This window comes from Xenopus tropicalis, chromosome 1, assembly GCF_000004195.4.
Source record: "Xenopus tropicalis strain Nigerian chromosome 1, UCB_Xtro_10.0, whole genome shotgun sequence".
NCBI lineage: Eukaryota > Metazoa > Chordata > Amphibia > Anura > Pipidae > Xenopus > Xenopus tropicalis.
The window spans coordinates 40,910,680-40,933,157 of record NC_030677.2 but is presented as its reverse complement, the minus strand read 5'-3'; the positions used below and the strand labels follow the sequence as shown (position 1 = coordinate 40,933,157).

The 22,478-nt window shown below is 40.7% G+C and overlaps 1 protein-coding gene across 1 annotated transcript; it reads left to right on the top strand.

Annotated features, from left to right (window-relative positions):
- Nucleotides 1-2,330: 2,330 nt before the first annotated feature.
- lonrf1 (LON peptidase N-terminal domain and ring finger 1) lies at nt 2,331-18,565 on the top strand. The gene is made up of 12 exons (XM_002934664.5): nt 2,331-3,057; nt 9,471-9,589; nt 10,163-10,285; nt 10,731-10,883; nt 11,796-12,033; nt 12,589-12,673; nt 12,895-13,009; nt 13,496-13,617; nt 13,886-14,044; nt 14,675-14,837; nt 15,325-15,474; nt 16,297-18,565. The coding sequence occupies exons 1-12, from the start codon at nt 2,589-2,591 to the stop codon at nt 16,453-16,455; spliced, it is 2,055 nt and encodes a 684-aa protein (XP_002934710.2). The 5' UTR covers nt 2,331-2,588; the 3' UTR covers nt 16,456-18,565.
- The last annotated feature ends 3,913 nt before the right edge of the window (nt 18,566-22,478 follow it).

Sequence of the window (22,478 nt, the reverse complement as noted above, 5' to 3'; positions counted from 1 at the left end):
AAATTTTATCTAATTGTCTTTTGCAAACCTTAGACTTATTTTGGTCATCACTATCAAAAGCCATTATAGTCAGACTAACTCATATTTCCCCATCCTCACCCCATCAGATTGTGCAAGTCATTTAGCCCCCCCCCCAGCATGTTTTAAGTTTAAGTTATGGATTCTGGGACTTGAAGTGCCTCTGCTATCCAGAGAATCTGTACACTTCTCATCATGGAAAGAAGAGGGAATGTGAAGTCCCAGAATATCCATCACTTTAACACTGAACAAAATGGTTCCTTCCACCCCCCCCCCCCCCCCAAGTAAGGAAATAATCTATGTGAGTTACAGGCAGACAATCATAGTTGCCACTCAATCTAAGGAATTATGTATATCTCTGTAATAATAAATATATATGGATGCTGTTTAATATGATGATTCATCATAGGTAATTTTATTCTTTTCACACAAAGGAGTTGCTGATCTATCAGGATTGCATTGACTGAGTTGCTTTTAACACATATTTTGCAGGCAGCTGTATGTAACTGTTACATAAACAGAAGCTCCAACCCCCCAGTATCAACAGTTCCAAAACAGAATACTAGACCTTAGGTCAAAGGAATTTTGGTTACTATATCATGAAAGCTCAAAAGTGCATATAAACTAGTAAAATAATCTAGGCCTGTTTGTTGAAAGTTACGCAAATTGTGTAACTTCTGTATAAAGTGCATAAATTGTGTACAAAAACTGCCCTGACTTGCCTAAAAACTAAGCAGTAACAATAAATACTGATTGACTTATTAGCAAATTAATTCAAGAAACTATTTATAACAAGTACTTTTTATAGAGTAACATAAGCAGTTTATATTGGGATCTATTTACAGAATTATACGAGTCATCTCCTACATGAATTTTCCAGCAGCGGAATTAATGTTTTTTGGGCCCCTACAAGTGCCCAATTTATGTAACCTATACAAACACTTATGTTTGTTTTTAAAAAAAATGTATGTAACTTACACATCAAGCAATGAAAAGGCACAGCAGTGAGACGGGGGCAGATAGGTGTGTAGGGTTAAACTTTACATATTCCACTGACCACCTATGAACTGACTGATTTAATAGAACATTAAATAATGTAACTATTTATATAGTAACTATTTAAATAATGTAACTACTTATTATAGAGCAGTGATCCCCAACCAGTGGCTCGAGAGCAACATGTTGCTCCCCAACCCCTTGGATGTTGCTCCCAGTGGCCTGGAAAGTGCTTATTTTTGAATTTCTGGCTTGGATGCAAGTTTTAGTTGCATTAGAAACAGGTGTACTGCCAAAGAGAGTCTCCTTTAGGCTGCCAGTCCACATAGAGGCTATCAAATAGTCACAACCCTTATTTGGTACCCCCAGATAGATTTTTCATGTTTGTGTTGCTCCCCAACTTGGCCCCTAAACTTTAAGAAAAATGAAATTTTGCACAAACATATATTGTAGCTGCTTATCAGTCCCACAGGGCCCCCATCAGTTGCAGGGCCTGTTTTCTCTATAGTCATACCCTGCTTTTTAGTAAAATGACTGATGAGTTTGTACCATTGTAGCTGCGGTTGAATAAAATACATCCAATAAGTTCAATCTTTTGTCTCAGCAAAAAACAAGGGCGCTGTTCATGGGGGTCTCATATAAATAACCTGCACAGCATTAATGTTAAAAATATAAAGGTCTCTAGAGGCAGTTTTAGATAGCCATATTGAAAAAGTAAAGGTTATGACAGTCCTCTGGATTCTGTAGAATTCTATGCTGGGCATGGAAACATTATAATTGGTTAAAGTGCATCCAGTTAACATGAACTGTAAATCTAGCCATCTTTGTATGACTGTTGGCTCCTTAGGGCTGTGGCACATGGGGAGATTAGTCGCCTCCAACAAATCTCCCATTTTTATGGAGCGACTTTTCTCCCCAATATGACATCGCGACAAATGACCGAGGCAACTTCGGCGATTTGCGCGAAATCGCGCCGCCGCGTGTGCCATCCCAGCGGTGAAAGGCAACTCGGGGAGATTAGTCGCCCGTGAACAGGGAGTTTTGTCGCGGGCGACTAATCTCCCCGTGTGCCAGAGCCCTAAAGGAGAAAGAAAAGTAAAAACTAAGTAAGCTTTATCAGAAAGGTGTATGTAAATACAGCAGTAAGCACTAACAATTCAGAAAGTGCTGGGCTGTATTATACAGTGAGGCCCCAGTCAGGCTGCTCACTTACTCCCCAGGCTAAACTGAGCAGACAGCCGCCCATTAGAGCGGGATATATGCGACATGCTGCCATGTTTCCTAGAGTTTCCATACTCGTTACAAAACAATGGCTCACGTAGCCTTGCACAGAGCTCCCACACTCGCAGCTACCTCCCCCTCCCAACTGTTATGAAACTCTCTCAGCAGCGCGTTTTGTAACCTTCCACAGAGCCGTCCAACCAAGCAGAAGTGTCCCCTGTGGTCATGTGACTTGCTCGCTTTGCGCAGCGGCTGAGTTTATGTAACAAGGAGAGGGGCAGACGGCTTTCCCTGACGGAATGCTGCCACTGTAGTACAGAGTCGGGAGTTGTGGGGGTGGCTGCTCCAGAACCATGTCGTCCCCCGCCGTGCGAGATGGGATACCGTGGCTCAGGGAACTGCTGGACTCTCACTCGCCGTCCAACCCGCGGCCCAGGCAGCTCGGAGCGTTGCTGGAGTACCTAGTGCAAAAGTACAGCTCCTGGGCTGCCGGAGGGACGGTCAGTAGGCTTGAGGAGGGCACTTTCCCATTAAGCTGCCCGGGCTGCGGAGGATTTCTCAGGGAGCCAGTGAGCACTCAGTGCGGCCACACGTACTGCCGCTGCTGCTTGAGGGGAGAGCCCAGGAGCCGGTGCCGGCTGTGCCGGGAGGATATGGGCCGATCTCCCCGTAGGACCTGTGTGTTGCTTCAGCAGCTGGCGGACAAATGGTTCCCACCGCTCCTGGGGACTAAAAGTGACCGGGATGACGAGGTCCGTCAGCTGCTGGGAGCCGGGGCATATGCGGAGGCACTGCACTCTGTGGAGAGGTTTATGGAGACAGGTAAGTGGCTTCTCACCTAACCCACGCGTGGGCCCACTCACTCACAGACTGACTGACTGACTGACTCACTAACTCACAGTCTGACTGACTGACTGACTCACAGACTGACTGACTCACTCACAGACTGACTGACTGACTGACCAACTCACAGTCTGACTGACTCACTAACTCACAGACTGACTGACTCACAGACTGACTGACTCACTCACAGACTGACTGACTCACTCACTCACAGACTGACTGACTCACTCACAGACTGACTGACTGACCAACTCACAGTCTGACTGACTGACTGACTCACTCACTGACTGACTGACTGACCAACTCACAGTCTGACTGACTCAATAACTCACAGACTGACTGACCAACTCACAGTCTGACTGACTGACTGACTCACTGACTGACTGACTCACTCACTCACTGACTGACAGACTGACTGACTCACTCACTGACAGACTGACTGACTGACTCACTCACTGACAGACTGACTGACTCACTCACTCACTGACAGACTGACTGACTGACTGACTCACTCACTGACTGACTGACTGACTCACTCACTGACAGACTGACTGACTCGCTCACTGACAGACTGACTGACTTGCTCACTGACAGACTGACTGACTCGCTCACTGACAGACTGACTGACTCGCTCACTGACAGACTGACTGACTTACTCACTGACAGACTGACTGACTTACTCGCTCACTGACAGACTGACTGACTCGCTCACTGACTGACTGACTGACTGACTCGCTCACTGACTGACTGACTGACTCACTCACTGACAGACTGACTGACTCGCTCACTGACAGACTGACTGACTCGCTCACTGACAGACTGACTGACTCGCTCACTGACAGACTGACTGACTCGCTCACTGACAGACTGACTGACTTACTCACTGACAGACTGACTGACTTACTCGCTCACTGACAGACTGACTGACTCGCTCACTGACTGACTCACTGACTCACTGACAGACTGACTGACTCGCTCACTGACAGACTGACTGACTCGCTCACTGACAGACTGACTGACTCGCTCACTGACAGACTGACTGACTCGCTCACTGACAGACTGACTGACTCGCTCACTGACAGACTGACTGACTCGCTCACTGACAGACTGACTGACTCGCTCACTGACAGACTGACTGACTCGCTCACTGACAGACTGACTGACTTACTCGCTCACTGACAGACTGACTGACTTACTCGCTCACTGACAGACTGACTGACTTACTCGCTCACTGACTGACTTACTCGCTCACTGACTGACTCGCTCACTGACTGACTTACTCGCTCACTGACTGACTTACTCGCTCACTGACTGACTTACTCGCTCACTGACTGACTTACTCGCTCACTGACTGACTTACTCGCTCACTGACTGACTTACTCGCTCACTGACTGACTTACTCGCTCACTGACAGACTGACTGACTCGCTCACTGACTGACTCGCTCACTGACTGACTTACTCGCTCACTGACTGACTTACTCGCTCACTGACTGACTTACTCGCTCACTGACTGACTTACTCGCTCACTGACTGACTGACTCGCTCACTGACTGACTGACTCGCTCACTGACAGACTGACTGACTCGCTCACTGACTGACTCGCTCACTGACTGACTTACTCACTCACTGACTAAAGTTATTATTGAAACGATGGCCGATACAGCAATATCTACATATGACTCTTTGTTCAGTGGTATACTGGGATTGTCGGAGGATAGTATCTGGCCTGCACATAATTGTAATTAGTATAGTACTTGCTGCAAGAAAGCCCTAGGTAGCTTGTTACTTGTTGAATTTGGGCTACACGAAAAAATACAATTGAACCTGTCACACTAGAGACCTACTTTATCTGCAGCTGCAACCCCTTAGCACTGCCTGCCATAATAGTGGAAGTGACATCATCTGAAGGTGTCATGGCTGAGAATCCTATCTTATATAGATTGTAAGCTCTACGGGGCAGGGACCTCCATGCTCTTGTGTCTTTGACTCTTAACTTATTACAACTGTATCTTTTATTTATTTGTGCTTATTCTAATACTTTGTATTTATCTATTTTAATACCCCGTTTATATTAATATATTATACTGTACAGCGCTGCGTACATAAGTAGCGCTTTATAAATATATACATACATACATACATACATGTGACCCGCTGACCCAAACCCTAACTAAATTCTCCACACCCCCCGTACCAACAGAATCACATGCTGCACATCATTTAATTTTTCTGCACAATGGCGGTACTGCAAATAGGCGAATTGACGTGCAGACTGACTGACTCGCTCACTGACAGACTGACTGACTCGCTCACTGACAGACTGACTGACTCGCTCACTGACAGACTGACTGACTCGCTCACTGACAGACTGACTGACTTACTCACTGACAGACTGACTGACTTACTCGCTCACTGACAGACTGACTGACTCGCTCACTGACTGACTGACTGACTGACTGACTGACTCACTGACAGACTGACTGACTCGCTCACTGACAGACTGACTGACTCGCTCACTGACAGACTGACTGACTCGCTCACTGACAGACTGACTGACTCGCTCACTGACAGACTGACTGACTCGCTCACTGACAGACTGACTGACTTACTCGCTCACTGACAGACTGACTGACTTACTCGCTCACTGACTGACTTACTCGCTCACTGACTGACTCGCTCACTGACTGACTCGCTCACTGACTGACTTACTCGCTCACTGACTGACTTACTCGCTCACTGACTGACTTACTCGCTCACTGACTGACTTACTCGCTCACTGACTGACTTACTCGCTCACTGACTGACTTACTCGCTCACTGACTGACTTACTCGCTCACTGACTGACTTACTCGCTCACTGACAGACTGACTGACTCGCTCACTGACAGACTGACTGACTCGCTCACTGACTGACTCGCTCACTGACTGACTCGCTCACTGACTGACTTACTCGCTCACTGACTGACTGACTCGCTCACTGACTGACTGACTCGCTCACTGACTGACTGACTCGCTCACTGACTGACTGACTCGCTCACTGACAGACTGACTGACTCGCTCACTGACTGACTCGCTCACTGACTGACTTACTCACTCACTGACTAAAGTTATTATTGAAACGATGGCCGATACAGCAATATCTACATATGACTCTTTGTTCAGTGGTATACTGGGATTGTCGGAGGATAGTATCTGGCCTGCACATAATTGTAATTAGTATAGTACTTGCTGCAAGAAAGCCCTAGGTAGCTTGTTACTTGTTGAATTTGGGCTACACGAAAAAATACAATTGAACCTGTCACACTAGAGACCTACTTTATCTGCAGCTGCAACCCCTTAGCACTGCCTGCCATAATAGTGGAAGTGACATCATCTGAAGGTGTCATGGCTGAGAATCCTATCTTATATAGATTGTAAGCTCTACGGGGCAGGGACCTCCATGCTCTTGTGTCTTTGACTCTTAACTTATTACAACTGTATCTTTTATTTATTTGTGCTTATTGTAATACTTTGTATTTATCTATTTTAATACCCCGTTTATATTAATATATTATACTGTACAGCGCTGCGTACATAAGTAGCGCTTTATAAATATATACATACATACATACATACATGTGACCCGCTGACCCAAACCCTAACTAAATTCTCCACACCCCCCGTACCAACAGAATCACATGCTGCACATCATTTAATTTTTCTGCACAATGGCGGTACTGCAAATAGGCGAATTGACGTGCAGATGCAATATTGATTGCTTATTATTCTTGGCTCGCATACAACATCCCATATGACTGCAAATCACATTGCTAGTTTTTTTTACCGGAATCTTAACTATCCATAACTGGTTCTGTTCAGTATTTTGTGGGAAATGTTGGATCATAATTTCTTTCAAGGCATTTATATAGTGTGCCATATGATTTAAAGTGGGTATGGATGGATATTGGTTTTACAAACTGGAAGACAATATGACATGAGAGACATTAGCTTAATACCAAGAGTCTGTTTCATCTTACACATAAAGCAAAGTTTTTATTTAATGGGCCCTTATTTGAATTTATGCATCCTTTAATGTTCACTGCATTAATTTGGCAATTGGGGGTATTTTTTCCAGCTTACCTCTACATACCTGGGCAGAGCTTCTCAAGCTTTTTAACTAAGGTCTTGTGTGCTTACCATAGGCAGCAGCCAGGCCTCACCCAATAGAAGCATTACAGCTAGGCTTGCAGATGTTTATTTTACTTCTATACAAAAGTATTCTATTGTGAGATCAGACTTCAGTGCAGAAGGCCCTCCCCATGTGCCTGGGCCGACGCAATGGCTTTGGGGCAGGCCTGTGTTGTTTCGCAGGCCAAGAATCATTCCCATGTGGCATTAGGCAAAGGCTTTTGACACATAAGGATTACTGCCGATTTCTCAAGGAAAATCGCAGCACCCAGAACACCTTTAATTGCCTATAACCACTTTCTATTATTTTTCATTATTATCCAAGGAAAGCTAAGGGAACATTGTTACACACAGCAGCTGACAAACTTAACTGCCCAGTCAAGTGACATCAGATTGGGACAGACTCTGGGCAACGCTAACCCCTATCAGTGCAGTTAGGATTGGAGAGCCCAGCCAGTGTACAATTATAACAGACACTTTGTGCTTCAGTGGCTTGAACCTGACTGACCTGCAGGCCAGCCCACATGCCTCAAGTGCATGGTATCAGTTGTTACCTGTTGTTTCTGGCAAGCTACCTTCTTCACATAATGGGGTGCTTTAGTCATCATCAGTGCAAGATCCTTTAAGATAGCCTCAGTGAACTAATGTAATAATGTTAGACCCAAAATACAGTTTCTGAGAAGCCTTACTTGAAGTGTTATACAACAGGCACTGGCATCGCTATAACTAATACAGTTTAGGGGCATCCAGATTGAAGGCACATAAAACACTGTTTATGTTAAATGTACATGGACACATTGTCAGTCCTATACACTTGTTCCATGTTTCCTATACACTTGTTCGATGTTCCATGTTTGCCCAGGGCCAAATGTGTATACCTGCTGGATTGTTCTCATGTAGGAAAGAATCCCCACTAAAGTCACGTGAGACCTGGTTACGAAACCTTGCATTTCTGACGTCATCTCTTATACAACGGCAGCTTAAAGGGGAGTGGAAGGGAGGAGGCATTCAGATCACTCCAGGTCATTTACTGTGTGTAGAGAGCTAAAGCTTTAGAGCCCATTCCACAGATGGTAGGATACAGTTAAAACATATGCTAAAAATATTAAACAGATTTAAACTGCATTGCAACAACCATACATTTGTACAAACTTGACACTTGAGCTACAGCAGGATTGTTTGTACAGTGACAAATACTAGGAATATGTGCACTATTATAAAGTATAGACCTCCAGGCTGGCTGGGGCAGAGCAGGCTTCCAGGCTTTTATTAGAGAGCGTTTCCTGCAGCTTGTAATTTTCTTATCAATAAAAATGAATGAATAGTAGCCTACCGCAACTGCTGTTTATTTGATTAATTTCCTGGACTGCCAGGCATCCCAAGCCACTGTCTAGTCTGGATTCATTTATTTTAAGCAGACTTACTGTTAATGATAAGATTTAAAGAAGCAGTAACTCCAAAAAAATGAAAGTGTATCAAAGTAATTAATATATTATGTACTATCACCCTGCACTGGTAAAAGTTGTGTAAATTGTTGTATAAATACGCTGCTGTGTAGCCATGGGAGCAGCAATTTAAGCTGGAAAGATGAAGAAAAGGCACAGGTTGCATAGCAGATAACAGATAAGTTCCAGCGATTCCCATTGTATTCTACAGAGCTTATCTGTAATCTGTTTATGTAACCCGTGCATATTCTCCTTCTTTCCAGCTTAAATTGCTGTCCCCATGGCTACATAGCAGCTTATTTATATTGCAGTGTTTCTGAAGCTAACACAAAACTTTTACCAGTACAGGGCAACAGTACATTATATTTGAATTACTTTAAAAATATTTGTTTCTTTAACCTTGCTCATAATGTTTTTTCTATCACTTTTGCAATTTAGATTTTTATGTTTTTAGCCGTTTCAAAGACTTTATACTGTTAAACAGCTCTTTTCTCATATTTGTCAGCACAGCTTTAAAATACCAAGGACACATTGCCTTATTCAGCTCTGAGAGAGGGCAGTTTTGGAGAATTGCCTTTTAAATTAATTAAGTTTATGGAGATCTCCTGTTTTGCCCAAGCCTTTAACCCTCTTGCAATTTAGGCTAAATCTAATTATATCTTGGGTGACTAGTAAATGCTGCCTGCTGCTTGGTTACTGTGGCTGGTAAAAAGTTTCCAAGAAAAGTTTGGCTACACTTGTTTGCATTTATAACTGTATCTTTTTATCTTTCTCTTTCAGATCCAGATGATTTAATGCTACATGTTTACAGAGCCGACTCGTATGCTGGCCTATGTGAATTTGGGAAGGCTCATGATGATCTAGACTTTGTCCTTTCTATGCAAAACAACTGGCCAGAGGTGATTATAGAAAGTTTATGGAAACCTTTATAATATGCTGCTTTCGGGACTCATGCTCCTTAATAATCTGGTGTAAACTTTTCTAGCCCCTGGCTTGTATTTACATGTGTACACACTTCAGAAAGGTCAAATTTTTTTTTTTTATTGCAAACTTTCAACCCTAAAAATACTTAATGGTCACGTTCCAGTTACCTTCCCCTTTAAAGAAAAAGGAAAGTAAGCACGACAGATCTTCCTTGTTGCGGGCGACTAATCTCCCCGAAATGCCATCCCACCGGCTAGAATGTAAATCACCGGTGGGATGGCATGAGAGACGGCATGATATGCTGAAGTTGCCTTTCAAGGCAACTTCGGCAAATCCAAAACTACCATATATTTTCATTAAAATTTAGCAACATTTCAATGTTTCAACATATTACTATTCTCAGTTAAATATAGCGTTAAAATGATATGGAAATCATTCCATTCTCTATTTACATTTTACACAGTGTCCCAACTCTTTTGGAAATAGGGCTGTAGCAAGAAATGTTTCTTGTTCTGTCTTTATATAATGTATATTTTTTTTGTCTGTAGGTGTATTATAAGAAAGCCAAAATACTTCAGGACAGCAGACATATGTATGAATCCCTGACATTTTATCTGAAAACCCTGGCTCTAGACGAAACCTATGAACCAGCTAGGTCTGAGGTTGAAAAGGTAAGTGCGTGTTCTATAACTTTGCCAGAGCATGAGTTTTGTTATGTCCTAATAAAGATTATTATTTTTACATATTAGCATTTTCAATTGTAGCACCCTCTTACCTAAATACTACTGGTTTTTCCTATGCACGTGAAACTATGCAGATTTGCTTTCTAGCTATTGATCTGCTTTCACTTTCCCCACTAATGACTGGTTTGCTTTAATAATTCATGTGTGCTGTGCATGCATCTTCATTCTCTTTGGACTCCTAAGTTTCGCCAAGGACAGACACTGAATGGGGGCAGAGCTATAAATCTAAACCCTTTCACCTAATCTTCCTGTTGTTATTATATAAACACATGCTCACTTTATCAGTATATCTTAATTATGTTAATATAGTTTGATACTTTTTGCCTTTGAGGTTTCATGTGTTAATTATTTATACACCTAACCTTTTCCACAGATTCTCAGTGACTTCCTATCTCCTGCTCAAGACACAGTAGAAGGTATCCTGAAGGATCTGGAAAGGACCTCCTTACCAAACAGTCAGTTGAAACCTTTTGTGCTGGGGGCTGATAAAGAAGATGTTGCCTATGATTTGCAAAATTCGGAGCAGGTAATTGTAAGCTCAATAACACATAAGGCTAATGCTTTCTTCACCTGTGTATAAACTGTGGCCAAGAAACAGCCAATCCCCTTCCTCCTGTGTCTGAGTGGATTTTGGCACAGAAACAGTATGCGGTATGCATTTTTGCACCAATATCTGCTCTATTTGTCTGCATAGGTGCCAACAATGCGCCTGCTGGTGCAGATACATAAAGGAGCAGATCATGTGGCAGTAGCCTAAATGGGAATATTACTAGTAATTTCCAATGTAAAGGTGCCATTGTTTTAATTGGTAGTGTGGCATAAAGGTGTAGACTTCCTTACACCAGCCCTTACCTTACCTATTAAAGAAGAACTATACCCCCGGGTGCAAAAAGCACCCTTAACTATCATTGCCTTGACACCCCTTACCCATCCCTTATTGCATAGTTTACCCTTTAGCTAACCACTAAATAAAAATGCAGAGGAGCATACAGCATACCTCGCCAACATCTTACAGACTGAAGACTCTTTGGGTCTCACCGCCAACACCTAACCTGCTTGCGCATGTGCAGTTGAAGCGGTTTTCCTGCTACCTCCAACTGCGCATGCACAAGCTGCGCTTCTCTGCATTTTTAGCAATAGACACAGAGTGTAAACTTAAAAACTATGCGATAAGGGAGAGGTGAGGGGGGTCTAGGCAATGATAGTTAGGTGTGCTTTTTGCGCCCGGGGATATAGATCTCCTTTAAGATTTTGGGTTCCTTTATTACCACAAGCTGGTTCCTTTAGCACTAGGGATGCACCGAACCCACTTTTTTGGGTTTGGCCGAACCCACGAACCCACTCTGAAGGATTCGGCTGAATCCCGAACCAAATCCTAATTAACATATGGTAATTATACAGTATCAGAGGATAATCAAGATCTGTTATTTACTCACAGCATGAAGAGGTGCCAGAAACAGCAAAGAATTTTAGTAGAAGCAGTCTCCACAGAACATCTTCTGCACATACAATTCGCTCTGAGCCTCGCACTGAAGATGAAAGCTTAAAAAGGGTGACCTCTGAACCTTTGCTAAGGAGCCAGGAAACGGGAGTTCTACTGAAAAGGAAATTTTCCTTTTCTGAGCAAGATGCAAGTGTATGTGAGGATGGAAGGAAAAAACAGATTAAGCAGGGAGGTATGTATGTTGTATGTTTGCAATAAATGAAAAATATTTATTCACAAGAAAAAACATTCACTAAATTTGTTACCAAATTAAAAGGTTTCCTTGTTACATCTATAAAAAAACATTTTTTAACAAACCTCTTACATGAAAAACCTCCCTAACTCACCTTTGGGATAATGACACATGGTGAGATTTGTAGTTTTATGGATTTATAACTCTGAGGTGGGGGGACAAAAATCTGCAAATTTACCTCCATTTAAAGTGAATAGGAAAGTCCTTAATCATGCCTTACCAGCCTTGTTAAAGTGTAACAGCGTAGTACACAAAAATTGAATGGAAATTTGGGAAGAAAACTGTTTTTTGGCAGTTCAGATATTGTTTGCCCAGCTAAAACGGGGCATTTGTATCTTGGGGGATTTTGTCCAAACAAGGTTGTTGTATAAGCATCATTCATGAAAATAGGAAGCTTTGCTAAGGGGCAAGGAGGATAACCGATATTTAATATATGTATATGCTAGTATGGCTGCAGGATTGCCCTGATATATTTTCTTTGTATTCTGTCTCTAGAACCCTCACAACTTGTGTTTCATGGAAAATCTATTTCTGACACACTTATTGATGTTGTTGACTTTGAGTGTTCCCTATGTATGAGGTTAGTAACATGTTAACATACATGGACAATATGTTCTTTATTCTTTAAACAAAATATTAGTAATTCAGCTACAAGTACAAATATGTTTTCATCTAATTCCTCATTCTAATAGTTCTTCAAGCTGGGCTTTCAGGGGTATCTAGGAGAGAATACCAAATAATATAAAATACTAAACCTAGTCAGTTAGGCTTTGCTTAACATGTCACTTTTTGTATTTTCAGACTGTTCTATGAACCAGTGACCACACCATGCGGACATACATTTTGCAAGAAGTGCTTAGAACGTTGTTTAGATCATACGCCGCATTGCCCCTTATGCAAAGAAAGCTTAAGCGAGGTGAGTTTATCAATAATTTGTACATTCCAAATGTTACAGGTATTGGATCCGTTATACAAAACCCAGTATCCCTTAGACTCCATTTTAATAATAATAAAAATAATTTTACATTTTAAAACATTTTTTTTCACTCTGTAATAATTAAACAGTATCTTGTATTTGATAGTAACTAAGGAACATGAATCCATATTGGAGGCAAAACAATCCTATTAGGTTTGTTTAATGTTTAAATCATTTTTAGTAGACTTAGGAAATGGAGGTCCAAATTACGGAAGGACCCCTTATATGGGAAAACCCAAGGTCTTAAGCATTCTGTATAACAGGTCTCATACCTGTATTTCAGCATGCCTTATCACATACTTACATATTTGGTGTTGCTGGGAATTGTAATCCAGAGACCTGTGATTGAAGAATATTCCCCGTTGCAGTAAGCATTTTGTTTGCCTTTCCGGTCATAATTTTTTCCTGTTATAATTTTATTTTTAGTTCTTGGCAAAAAGAAGCTACAATGTGACGCACCTCTTGGAGTATCTGATTAAAATATATCTCCCCGAAGAGCTCTTGGAAAGGAAAAGGGTTCATGAAGAAGAAACTGCAGAATTCTCAAAGTAAGTATATATAATGCTGTCTTATTTAATTGATGTCATTAGTTTTATTAGGTGCTTAGTGATGTCACTTTTGGCATATGATTTATAGAAAAAACAATGTACCTATCGAAATGCATATATAGAGTTCTATGACCCATATGTATCAATATCTGTCTGACAGTGTTTGTCTGTCTGCTTGGGACCTGGGACCCTTTTTGTTAAAAGGGGTGTAGTAAATGGGGATTTTTTAAATTTGCAATATATTACACTCTCTCTCTTTATTTTTCAGCCTAACAAAGAATGTGCCAATTTTTGTCTGTACAATGTCTTACCCTACTGTGCCTTGTCCACTTCACGTGTTCGAGCCTCGTTATCGACTGATGATCCGAAGATGTATGGAAACGGGTACAAAACAATTTGGGATGTGCATAAGTGATCCAGAAAATAGGTAATTTTATGAAAATAGTACTGGTATATGGAACCTGTTATCCAGGATCTTCCAGACCTGGGGGTGTTCAGGACAAGGGGTCTTTACATAATTTGGATCACCATACTTAATACTTAAAAACACATTAAAACATTAAATAAACCAAATACGATATTTTTGCCTTCAATAAGAATTAATTATATCATAATAACCATCAAGAACAAGCTAGTGTTTTATTATTACAGAGAAAAAAGAAATAATCTTTTTAAAATTAGAATTATTTTCTTAACATGGACTCGGAAGATGGCCTTTCTGTAATTCTGGATAACTGGTTCTTGGATAAGGGATCCTGTATTATTATTATTATTAACATTTATTTATAAAGCGCCAACATATTACGCAGTGCTGTACAATAAGTACAAACGAGAGAGAGATGGATGTGCAATATCAACGTTTCGGTCACATCTTGGGACATTTTTCAATCTTTCTCTCTCTCTTTCTCTCTCTCTCTCTCTTATATATATATATATATAGCAAGACAATGAGCCGCACACACAGGGACTTTGTTAGAAAACAAAAAAATATGTTAAATTTATATAAAATAACACATTTCCTCCAGTTTAGAAAACATTGTTTGTTCTTCCCTTTCAGTTTTGCAGACTATGGTTGTATGCTGCAAATTAGAAATGTTCATTTCCTGCCTGATGGACGTTCTGTGGTGGATACAGTTGGTGGAAAAAGATTTCGGGTCTTGACTAGGGGAATGAGAGATGGTTATTGTACTGCTGATATTGAATACTTGTCAGATATTCAGGTATGTATTAAGCAGATTTCATGCCATAACTGGAATGTATCGTAGTATAGGGCCTCTATTCACTATGTAGATAAATCAGATGAAGTCCTTTATTACAGAATATAATTTTTCAGGGTTGCCAGCATGCATAGGCACCCTAGGGTATTATGTTTATACTGACCACTGCTTTACCAGTGAGCATACCTCACGTCCAGACTGGCAGTCTGAATTCTGGCAAATGCCAGAGGGGCTGCTGTAAGATACCATATACAGTTAATGGACTTGGGCCTCTGTGTAAATAAAATGCCAGGGACCATTTTGAATCCTAGTCTGGACCTGTCATACCTAGACAACTGCACACACAGCTGTTGCTTGTACAGTGTAAGAAATCACTTTGGTTCTCGTAATTACGTTAACAAGCTAATGAGGTTCAGGCGACATTAAAGTAGCCGCTATGTATTTAGACACTTTGTTAGAGATCTAAATATAGACTCTCTATGTTACTAAGGTTAATCTGGAAGAATTTCAGCAACTCAAGGAGCTTCATGATGCTGTGCATGCACAAGCCTGCCGCTGGTTTCAGAATTTGCGCAACAGGTTCCGCAGTCAGATACTACATCACTTTGGAGCAATGCCAGAAACTGGGGCAGACATACAGGTAATGTTCAGTCTGGTGAGGCCTGGAATAAGTTATTTGTGGTACATTGTATTTGCATTAAACAGAGAGGCTGTGTTCTTTAAATCGTGGCTCTGACTTTATGGTAGTTTTGCCAGGAATTTAAAGGGGTTGTTTACCTTTGAATTAACTTTCTGTATGATGTACTCAGTAATATTCTGAGACAATTTGTAACTGGTTTTCATTTTTTATTATTTGTGATTTTTTTTTTGTTGTTATTTAGCTTTTTGTTTAGCAGCTCTCCAGTTTAGAATTTTATCTGGTTGCAAGGGTCCTGTTTACCTTAGCATCCAGGAAGTGGCTTAAATGGGAGACTGGAATATGAATAAGAGGGGCCTAAATAGAAAGATAAGGAATAAAAAGTTACCAATAATAATAAAATTGTAGCCTCTCAGAGTTCACAGTTCTTTTAGTTGCTATGGTCAGTGAGCACCATTTAAAAGCTGGAAAGGTGTAGAAGAGGAAGGGAAATAAATATAAAAAATATATGACATAAATAATCAAGACTATAAGATATTAAAAGTTTAACCTAAAGGTGAACCACTTCTTTCAGTGCAGTAGGATGAAACAAAGATAAAAGCACAACAGTTAGTTGCAACAATGTGAATTCCTCCTTATGCCAATTTTGTCTAAATGCCAGTGCTTTCATTTAAATATTGTCATGTGCCCAGAACCACATTTAGATCACATGACAAGAAGAGTTTAATTCAAATTCTGGAATCTGGATCTGCCAAATAATGGCAGTGCATAGATATTCTGTCTATACCATACTTTGTAAGACCTGTGTTTCACTTTATTTTGTAGGCAGTCCCAAATGGACCAGCTTGGTGCTGGTGGCTTCTTGCAGTTTTACCTGTGGATCCTAGGTATCAACTGTCAGTACTGTCTATGATGTCACTAAAAGAGCGTCTGCTGAAACTCCAGCACATCCTCACCTGCTTTTCTAGAGACCAGTCCAAATGACTAGCCGCCTGGAGTGCCCTTAAAAGTTATCCAGCCCTGACTGTGATCACAGCTGTGCTTTTCGCTGTCTTTGCACATTTAATCTTGGTATAAATTAAATTTCTTTCGGATTTATGGATCTCATAAGTAACAGATTGTTTAATGCAGACTCATTGGATGGCTTGTGTGTTACAGTAACACACTGCACTATGTTAAAAGTTTTTTGGGTTGGTAAATTTGCTTTATTTTGAACTTAAGGCTTCCAGGTGTATACTGTTCTGCTGGGGACAAGGTATACACATTTTTCCATTAAGAAGTCCACACAAATTATTTATTAAATGTTGCTTTGCTTTAGTTTAAACTTTCCAGTGAAATTATTACTTATTGCTATGTCCACACATTGTGGGATTGATTGACCGTTACATGTTAAATTGTGCCTTTGGAAAACGGAGATGGGCTATCGGCTATAGATCTGAATTTGGCAGCCTAGGTACAGTGAAAGTGACCTGCCTAGGACTTGCAAGTTTGAAACTGGCAATTTAGCCATTTAAATGGGAAGCCTTTTATAGTGACTGACAGCTGTAGACCTCAGACTTTTAAACCTTAACTTTTGAACATAGATGTCCTTGTCCATCTATCTGTTATTTGATTGGACATTCCTCATGATTTAAGGCTCCCATAATACCTTCTGACAGCTCTGTTAAACTGCAGCTTTGCTTGTGTAGGCCTGTTATATTGCGTGTGTCCAACGCTTAATTACATGTGATCTATCTGCAGTAATTAGCGTACCGCACATCTTTCTTCCTTAAAAAAAGTATTGTAATTCATTCTTAAAGGGGTAGCAGCATAATTTCAGACATAAACAGTGACTCTGATCCTTTCACAACTGTCAGGCATTGTTAGTAAAACGCTTACCTTCCTCTACTGCCAATGAAACTATAATTGATTTCATGGCCACTACTATATCCTCTCTATTTTTCCCATTTCCTTAGCTTTTTTCTGTTGCAGGTTCATCAGTAAATCATTGACCTGCCCCCATCCCTGCTACTAAATAGTGTATTTTGCAGCACAAGTGTGATTGGACAACAGTTCTTTCAGGCATGAAGTCAGGTTGATAAGAACCATACAGTTGAGGTGTTTTGGAGAAACTGGTGGTAATGTTAAAAGTGATTTGTGGCATAATGAGTATGAACGTACAAACCTTTGCATTCCTTAAATTAACCAGTTACAGGGATTTATTTCTAATCTCAACCTCAAGTGAATTAAACAGTTACACATTATTTTATGTTTGTCCTAGAGGACAAGAAACTTTTGGAAAATGCAGTAGTTTGAGCTTCTTTTTGCTGGCTGCCATGCCGCCATCTTTTCCCAGCTTTCCTTTTATCCACTGGTTGCTGTGGACAAGCGCATATATTTCTGCATGAAACCTTATAGAATTGCCACAGGGTTATTCCTGGGAGGTTAGAAAAAGTTAGTAGAGTGACATACAGCTTAAACTACACTGGTAGGCATCCCCGACTGTTTCTAGTCGCTAGTAGTTAATAGCTAGGCACCCCCCAGAGACTTCTTTTCCTTTAATCCATTGAAACAGAACATTTTCATCAGCATCTCAGCATTTATTCCTGGTTTGATTCCTTATATTAACATTAGCATCCTTTGCCCACTCTGCAGTCAGTAAGTAAATAATATACTTTCTGATTTGATCATATTCCCCATTTGCCTGACTGTTCAACAACAGTAGGAGGGATCTGTCTTGTAATCTTGAGATGCCCATTATCAGTTCTGTCCATATATAATGAAGGTACCTGTTGTAAAGTGTTTATGCTGTGTGCTCTATGAGCCCTTTGTGCAATATAAAATGCATTTGCTGGATCTGACTGCACACAGACAGCTGTAAGCCTTATCCATTGCCCGTGGGAGAAGAAAGCATTGTGGTGGCTTTTAAAGCAGCCAAATTTAAAGAAAGACAAATCTCCATATCACAATCCTTAAAATGCTACTGTGAAATATTTTGTATGTAACCTGTATATAACATGTAAATCTTGTAATATGCAAAAGTAATTTAAGTCATGCATTATATGTTTTCATATTTTATTTTATACAAGTAAACTATAAAAGAAACAATATACAATTGTGTGGATAGCCTGTGTGGGGGGGGGAACATGCACCATGCCGAGTTGTGAAGTGAAATAAATATGAAGGAGTATATATTACGGAAGGGTCAGTGGTACATTTCAAGAAAATTGCACATCACAGTGGTGTCAGCCTTTTGGTGCCAGAATAGGTGACAGGAATGTTACGTGTCACATTAAAGTCTTTAATAGGACCAACCTTTAAAGACATTTGTTATCAGTCCAACAGATTTTTCAGAATTACATCTGCAGCACCCCACATCTATCAGCGCTTCTGTTATTGCAGAACTGCAGGTTTCAGAATCTTCCTTCCAACTCAATAAGTAATGGCGTGGGGTGTAATTCTGCAACATCTGGAGTGTAAAAGGCTAAAATGGATCCAACTAGTCAGAGGGACTTGACATGGGCCAGAAAAAATCAAGTGTGCACAAGACACTTTTTACATCATGTGCTTTGTATTCCAGTGATGAACACAGGACTTGAGTAGATCTATAGGAACCGAAAGTGCTGCTGGCTTATGACTTTCATTGACAAAAGTGCAAGGTCATTGGCCAAACAGTCCTTTCCACAAAACCTTATTGTTGATTCATGGGCCAAACAACTGACAGGCCTCATGACTGGCCCGTGTTTACAAATGAAATATATAACAGTAAAGTGGCAACATTAGGCAGCAGTGGCAACAGGGACTCCCTAGGTAGCAGCAGGCACATGGAAACATGATTTTCAGAAATGTAATAAAAACTGTTAAATTCAGTGTTGCTTGGAAAACCCATGCACACTAGACATTAATCTGTTTAGTGGGCTCCGGGCATTTATATTTATGTTTTCTATCGGTACAAAATGCAGTTCTTTCAGGTTTTTAGATATTCCATCAAAACCATAGTTTCATAAAACTTTAGCGGCTTGGTATTTAGGAGTTAAAACATGCATTTACCATCAAAATGTGTATTTGCCAACAATATATAGTTTCCTGGGGTAACTTGTTAGAGGGGCACTTTGAAAATGTAATAATTTACTGCTGGGTGTCTGTTCAATACAACGCTGAAATCTCCATATAACTATATATATTTAGTACTGGCACATTTGGTTATATAGGACTCTCCAATTTAGTTGTATTTCCACACATACAATAAAATACATTTCTGTTATATATATCCCTATATCAGGAAAATAGTTTTTTTTTTTTTTTTTTACATTTCCAGTATTTAGAGCCCCATGTCTTGTTAGAATTACACGTGATTTAGAAATATCATGTTGTTCTGGGGAAAAAAAAGGTTAATTTTCCTAGGTTAACTAAAAGTACCCCCAGGAAGCGCTTAGACAAGTAGCAGTTACTTGTCACGGCTACTAAATGCCAGAAAATACCCTGCCATAGACAATACTGAGAATTGCCTCTGCTAAAACACATTTTAGAAACTGTTATTAGTAAATGAACAGTACTGTTTATTTTAGTAGCAGCGACAAATAGCTGCTACTAGAGTAACTCCATGTTTCTTCACCCTAAAGCAGGGATCCCCAATCCTCCCAGTGTTTGTCTATTTGGTAACCCCATGTGGACTGCTGGCCTGCAGGAGGGCTCTGCTTGGAGTAAAACTGTGTCTCTATGTTTCCAAAACTTTCCTGCAAGCCAGGAATGCAAAAACAGGCACCTACTTTGAGGCCGCTGGGAGCAACATCAACGGGGTTGGTGAGCAACATGTTGCTGTGGCACCACTGGTTGGACGGAAAGAGAGCATAAAATGTCTTACGCTTACTGCAACTTAAACCACAAATTCTATGGCACCTAAATAGTTAATGCTTCTAGAACACTAGCAGTATAACTGCAAAGCAAACAGAACACATAACCAGTATGAATGCAGTGCCAACATACTAAAAGAAAATGTAAACCTTTGTAACAAATTGATTTAGGGCTCTGGCACACGGGGGAGATTAGTCGCCCGGCGATTTCGCGCAAATCGCGTCTGCCATCCCGCCGGCGACTTACATGTTCGCCGGTGGGATGGCAGGGGTAGGCAACTCGGGGAGATTAGTCGCCCGCGAACAGGGAGTTTTATCGCGGGCGACTAATCTCCCCCGTGTGCCAGAGCCCTTAAAATCACCCAGAGCACTCTTCTAAGCACTTCTGCCATTCACATTAATTGGTTTTAGGTTTGAAGATTAGTTTTTACACTGCTAATACAATGAGTTTGAAACAACAGTGCCACCTGCTGGCCATGTTGCCTGGCTACAGTCCATAAAAGGATTATCTTGTGATGTTACTGTGCTTAGAGAATGAAGTGAGCAGAGAAGAGTTGTGAACTTTTACACAACTCTGGCACATGAGGAGATTTGTCGCCGGCGATTTTTAAAAGAGCGATTTGGCGACAAGACGCCAATGCTAAATCAATGGAAATCGCCAGCGTCAAAACATACGAGGCTACTTCAAATTGCCTGCTTATTCAAATCGCACACAGATCCTTTTCTGAGCGACTTGAGTAAACATGAGGGGGGGTTAACTGTTGAGTGTACCATGGGTAGCAGATCGCCTGGAGCTCAACTCGCATGAAATCTCTTTGTGGGTATTGTCATGGCGACTTGTCGCCAAAGCGCCAGGGGGAAAAAACACAGGCGACAAATCTCCTCGTGTGCCAGAGCCCTTACTGCTCAATTCAAAGCAAAGCAACAGCACAAGGCATTCTTTTTGTGATTGATTTTCAGGTTACCACAGCCAGTTGGCCAAAATTACCAGCAGGTGGCACTGTAGCTCTGAGAAATGTTACATAAATAGGTTTTAAAGGGGTTGTTTGCGTTTAAATTCACTTTTAATATGATGTAGACATTGATATTCTGGGGCAATTTGCAATTGGTTTGTAGTTTTTGTGGTTTTTTCAGTTATTTTTTACTTTTTGTTCAGCAGCTCTCCAGTTTAGAATTTCAGTAGCTATCTAGTTGCGATGGTCTTGTTAATTTTAGCAACCAAACAGTGGGTTAAATGAAAGACTGGAACATAAGTAAGAGAGGGTCTGAAGAGTAAGATATGTAATAAAAAGTAACAATAGTTAATACTTTTGTAAGCACACTGAGAAATAATTTTTGGCGGGGTCAGTGACCCTCATTTGAAAACTGGAAAAATGTAGAAGTGGAAGGCAAATAGTTTAAAAACTATATAAAAAAATAATAATGAAGACCAATTGCAAAGTTGCTAGGAATAGGAGATTCTATAACATATTAAAAATTAATGTAAAGGTGAACCACCCATTTAAGGTTTTACATTTCCTTTATAGGGACAGTATATGCTGATAAAACCAATTACCAGTCTACTGAGACACCCCTGATAATGAGCTGCTCAAAAGCTGCTGCTTAGTAAAGGGAGGGATTTGTTTGTTTAAAGGTAGAGAGGGAGCCTTTGAACAAATTACCTTGTTTATAAAGGAAGGGGGATAAGATCATTGTACATAGACCAGCTTTAAAACTGGTGCTTTATAATGGTAAAATATAGGAAACAATGGATTAAAAAAATGGATTAAAAAAAAAAAACAGTTGGTAGAATGGAATTTCTACATAAGTCCAATGTATTGTGCTAATTTTTAGCAAATGTGTTTTTAGGTGTATACTGTTCCTTTAAAACAAAAACCTGTTGTGATACTTACAAAATCACACTGATGGGATTGAGCGCCTCTGGTGAGATCCAGTGCAGCCATGCTATGTTCCCACTAACTGGCAGCTACACATGGGGGAGGCAAAGAACCCCTGGGGACACACAGCTGGACAAGCAACTTTCAAAGCTGAGGAAGAAGCAGAAACACTGATCGCTAATTGGCTTACATGTAATCATACCTGTTTCATGTGACTGTTATGTCCTCAGGGTAACCACAAAACTGCCCAACAACTGCAAATGTATGAGCCTCCAACAGGCAGTTACCAACCCATGTG

Coding starts and splice junctions, on each gene's coding strand:
- lonrf1 (XM_002934664.5), top strand. CDS start 2,589: ATGTCGTCCCCCGCCGTGCGAGATGGGATACCGTGGCTCAGGGAACTG. Junction 3,058..9,470: donor GGAGAGGTTTATGGAGACAG/GTAAGTGGCTTC, acceptor TTTCTCTTTCAG/ATCCAGATGATTTAATGCTA. Junction 10,286..10,730: donor CTAGGTCTGAGGTTGAAAAG/GTAAGTGCGTGT, acceptor CCTTTTCCACAG/ATTCTCAGTGACTTCCTATC.